Source organism: Phalaenopsis equestris, unplaced genomic scaffold (genome assembly GCF_001263595.1).
Source record: "Phalaenopsis equestris unplaced genomic scaffold, ASM126359v1 Scaffold200201, whole genome shotgun sequence".
Classification (NCBI taxonomy): Eukaryota; Viridiplantae; Streptophyta; class Magnoliopsida; order Asparagales; family Orchidaceae; genus Phalaenopsis; species Phalaenopsis equestris.
The window spans coordinates 22,210-26,791 of NW_018220038.1; the positions used below are offsets into that span (position 1 = coordinate 22,210).

Here is a 4,582-nt window from a genome sequence, read left to right on the forward strand (position 1 = left end):
CACGAGCTGAGCCTGGGCTCGCTCGTGTTCGACTCGTTTACATCCTTACTCACAACCAGCAGAAGCAGAATGCAGGGGAAAGCTCTCATGGTAATTGTTTATATGCTAAGGGTAATCAAAATCGTGGAAGGAAGGAGGAGAGTTTTGGAATGCGAAATTTCAAGTCAAATCCTAAAGGCAAAAAAACGATTCATTGCTACAAGTGCAAGGAGCCTGGGCATATGAAGAGAGATTGTCCAAAGCTCAAGAAGCAGTTTGATGAAAAACATGATGTATCTTTCAAGTCCATGAATATGGTGCAGAGTGACATTACAAATTACAGTGATGGTGATGCACTTTCAGTTACAACAACTCAGTTGAAGGATGCATGAATTATTGATTCAGGATGTTCTTATCACATGTTCTTATCACATAACACATAACAATGAATGGTTTACTTCATACATGTTAGTTCAGTATATTTTGATGATGATAAATGTTACAATATTGTTGGCATTGACAAAGTCAGAATTAAGATGTATGATGACACTGTCATAATATTATGTGATGTAAGTCATATTTCATATTTGAAAAAGAATCTAATTTTCTTGGGCACTTTACACATAAATGATTTTAATTCTGAGGAAGATGAGGATAGAGAAAACCATCAGAATTGTTAAAGGTGCATTGACTGTGATGAAAGGAAAGATAACTGCAGGTAATATCTACGAACTGTTGGGGAGTACAGTTATAGGTGGAGTTCACTTTGTTAAATCATATGATGAAAATGCATCAGATATGTTGACCAAGTCAGATCCTATCAACAAGTTCTTGCATTGCTTGAACTTGTTGAATATTTGCAATTGTTAGACGACATGGTTGTCCAACCCACTTTGGTGTAAGAAACTCCATGATGTATTTCTCCTAAGAGACTTATATTCGCCAAGGTGGAGATTTTTTAGGTATGACTCATACCAGAATTAGGCGTCTCTTGGAATTGAAGAGATGTCTCCTCGAATGAAGAGTGTCTCTTGGAATTGAAGAGATGTCTCCTGGAATGAAGAGCAGTGTCTCTTTAAATTGAAGAGATGTCTCTTGGAATTTAGTGGGTTGGGGGAGCGAGGACGTGTTAGTAATTTTATCTGTGGGTTTTATCTATATATATATGAAGTGTAACCCTATGGGTATAAACTGAACTCCTCTAAAATAGTAAAATTCGCTGCTCTGCTCCCGATGACGTAGGCATCTTTGCTGAACTTCGTTAAATCTCTGTGTGTTCTTCTGAATTTGTGTCGATTTTTATTTTTCTTCGCCCTAATTTCTCAACAGGAACAATTGTCATTGAGTTGGATTCATTTAGGAGAAACTCGATCAGGAATCTTATTCTATTGATTGAGAAAACCTCATTGAAAATTGAGGTGCAAAAGACTTTGATAGAGATGTAACTAAGTCAAGCCGACTTATGAGCCAGCTCAGACGCGACTCAATAAGTGGCGGGGGAGTTGAGCTCGACGAGCTAACAAGGCAAGCTCAAACTAGCACCAACTCGATTTGTTAAAGAAATATTAAAATAAAAAACATTCAAACATATTAAATTAAAAACTTTATCCATAAAACCTTTAAATTTTATAATTTGCATTTTATATTGGGTGATTTTTTTACTATGCATTTCCTAATAGCTAATATTATTTATCTTTTGTTATAATACTAATTTGAATTAACGTCATCTTCACTTTTTTAAAATAAACAAGCCGACTCATGAGCTAGCTCAATATGCAGAATTAAGCGTGAGAGATTTTTTTATTATTAAAAATATAAGACACAAATACACGTTGAACATGTTATTATTATTTTTATATCGTAAAATTAAAAATAATAAATGAATTAAAAAAAATATTAAGAATAATTGTCTTTTATTGCAAATTCTACAATGCATGTAAAAATGTATTAACACCACATAGTAGAATATGCATTTATCATACAATCAGATAAATATAAATTAATTATTACAATAAGAAATGAAAATCTATGTTTAGCACTTGCCAAAATTATTTAACTAAATAAGTATGCTAGGTTTGCCAAAACTCATCATTCACGAAATTTAAGTGATTCAAGAATTAATTCTCTCTCTCACAAATCTTGAAATTTACATACATTACTAAATCCCATTTGGATTAAATCCTACTTCTAATCAAACCACCTTTGATGGTAAAAAGCTTTTACTTAACAAATTCAATAGCATGTAGACAGACAATTAAGGTTTAAAAAATGAATGAAAAAATACTGTAAATAAGAACCAGCTAAATATGAAGATCATCAAACTTCTTTTGAGGACTGAAATACTATAAGAAATGAAAACCAAAATACAAGAATGCAAGAAATACATATAGAATAAGCATGATCATAAAACGTTTTGATGAATTTAATTGAGAGATTTGCTTCTGCAATTCTCATGATGGCTTTCAAAAATATCAAAGAACAACCCCCACAATATCGTTTAGCCAATTTCAGAAACAAGAATCTCACCATGTGTCAGTATAAAAAGGCTTCAGTTGAAAGAAATCCCTCTCAAAAGCATCTTGGTCCTCAGTCTTTACACTCAAAACAACAGCATGTTCATATATATCCCCTAAAATAAATTTAAAAAAAAAACATTAGTCATTGATTAAAAATTAGTAAATAGCACTTTGTTATGCAGATATGGAACCCCGCACACAACAGGACATAAAACTGTGGGTTCTTTTATAGAATTATGGTGTATATAAAAAATCAAGAGCAGTTAGCAGAGATTAAAACACCTAGCCTATTGAGATAAAATCAATATGAGGGTGTAGAGGTGGATATCAAAGCCCTAGACTAACTAGGTTACAAGAAAGATTTCCTCAATAGGTTGTAAAACATCATCCTCATATTTCTTCATGTATAAGATTTTCAGGGCTATCTCAAAAAATCAACTCATCGGCGAAGAAACCTTAATAACTATAATGTAGAAACTCAATAAGCGGGAACTTTGCTTGTGGATTAGAGGGAGATATGAATTTGATCTTAAAAATTACTACGCTGCAAGCATCGGGAACTTTGCTTGTGGATTAGAGGGAGGTATCATTGACAGTTATCTGAATTTGATCTTAAAAATTACTACGCTGCAAGCATATCAAATCAGACCATAAATTTTAACTTGACCTTCTGGATCTTTTGTTTGCAGACACGAGAAACATCCTTTCTGATCAATATAACCTGCTTAGGAGTAAACAAGTCACTATGTGGTGAAGTCATTACTATTTAAGGGACAAATTTATGTTTCATGGCAAGCCTCTCCATTCACATGAATTCTTAATTGTTTAGCATAATATAGTTGTTGTATGGCTTGCGTTGAAATGTCGCAATATGCATTGCTCTAATGTCTGCTTACATTCCCATACATTAATAAGAAATTGTAAAAAAATCATCACATTACAATTTCAAACGAAAAATAAATCAAGGATATCAAAAATAAAAGCAAAACAGAATCACTTGATTACCCAAATCAAAAACCAGCTTTAGAAGACAAATTAAATTTCACTCATTTAGAGTGTAAAAAAGGAAATCATTATTTATAAGGAGTTTAGAGAAGGTTTGTGTAATTTGAAATGAAAGCTGAAAACTCACTACATTCAAACAAATAATAGACTTGACTCTTTTTTCTAAACATGATTTCCAACTCAAGCAGACAAATGAACCGTAAGATTAAGCAGCTGAATTTACAAAGTTTCTAGGAACATGGAATTTTTAATGTATTAAGAGGCAGTAGCTTTCTTGTCATATCACTGCAATTCCAACTTGCAAAAAAAAATGAATTGAACAGATAACCGATTGAAGAAGTTACAACATAAACTTTTAGACTTCCTTCAAATATAGGTAATATTCATGCACATGGCAAAGGCAATGAATGGAACATTGAATAGTAGTATAATTCAACAAAGCAATTGAAACCTTAAAATAAATAATGGGGCATAGTATCAAATAATAGTTATTATTGAATAGTTTTGATGAAGCCTAGGAAATTGAAATGACTGAGGAATACTTGGTCGGAAGTATCATTAGTACATTGCACTTTATTTCCCTGCATTTCAACTTTTTTAGTTTTTTGGTTTGAAGGAAAAAAAATTCAAATTAAAATTTTGAAGCATTTGAAATATCCCCAACCCCTTCTTTGTTCCCCTCATTTGGAAATCCCGCACTAAATCATCCATCTCAACCTCGCCTGAGCCCACCCTTGTCCCAGTTGCCCATTGCCTAGCTGATCAGCACCTCGAGTTTATAGATAAGAGATGCAAGAAGAGAGAAAAAAGTAATTTGCATTGTATCTTAACTAATACAAATGGTATTTAAATGCAATTGATTTACATCTAACCAAAGTAGTCCAAGTTTTCAAAAATACATGCATTCTAATTATTTAGTATTTCTAAAATATATGCATTTTGCAAACATCCAAATAAGCAACTCCTAAATGAATGTAGAAGGTTTATGCAGGAGTAATACAAGCACAATTTATCAAATACGAATTTGATAAAAAGACCACCAAAATTCTGCAAACATGACAAATATTAGTATTTTAACCATG

At 32.4% G+C, this 4,582-nt stretch overlaps 1 protein-coding gene across 1 annotated transcript in view; it reads right to left on the reverse strand.

Moving 5' to 3' along the window:
- LOC110035834 (26S proteasome non-ATPase regulatory subunit 8 homolog A-like) overlaps positions 1 to 2,624 on the reverse strand; it is a gene marked incomplete at its 5' end in the record, with an annotated part of 15,392 nt that extends 12,768 nt beyond the window's left edge. Inside the window, one exon of the mRNA XM_020740142.1 lies at positions 2,506 to 2,624. Coding sequence (XP_020595801.1) covers positions 2,506 to 2,624 — 119 coding nt within the window. The remainder of the gene's footprint in view (positions 1 to 2,505) is intronic.
- Between the last annotated feature and the right edge of the window lie 1,958 nt (positions 2,625 to 4,582).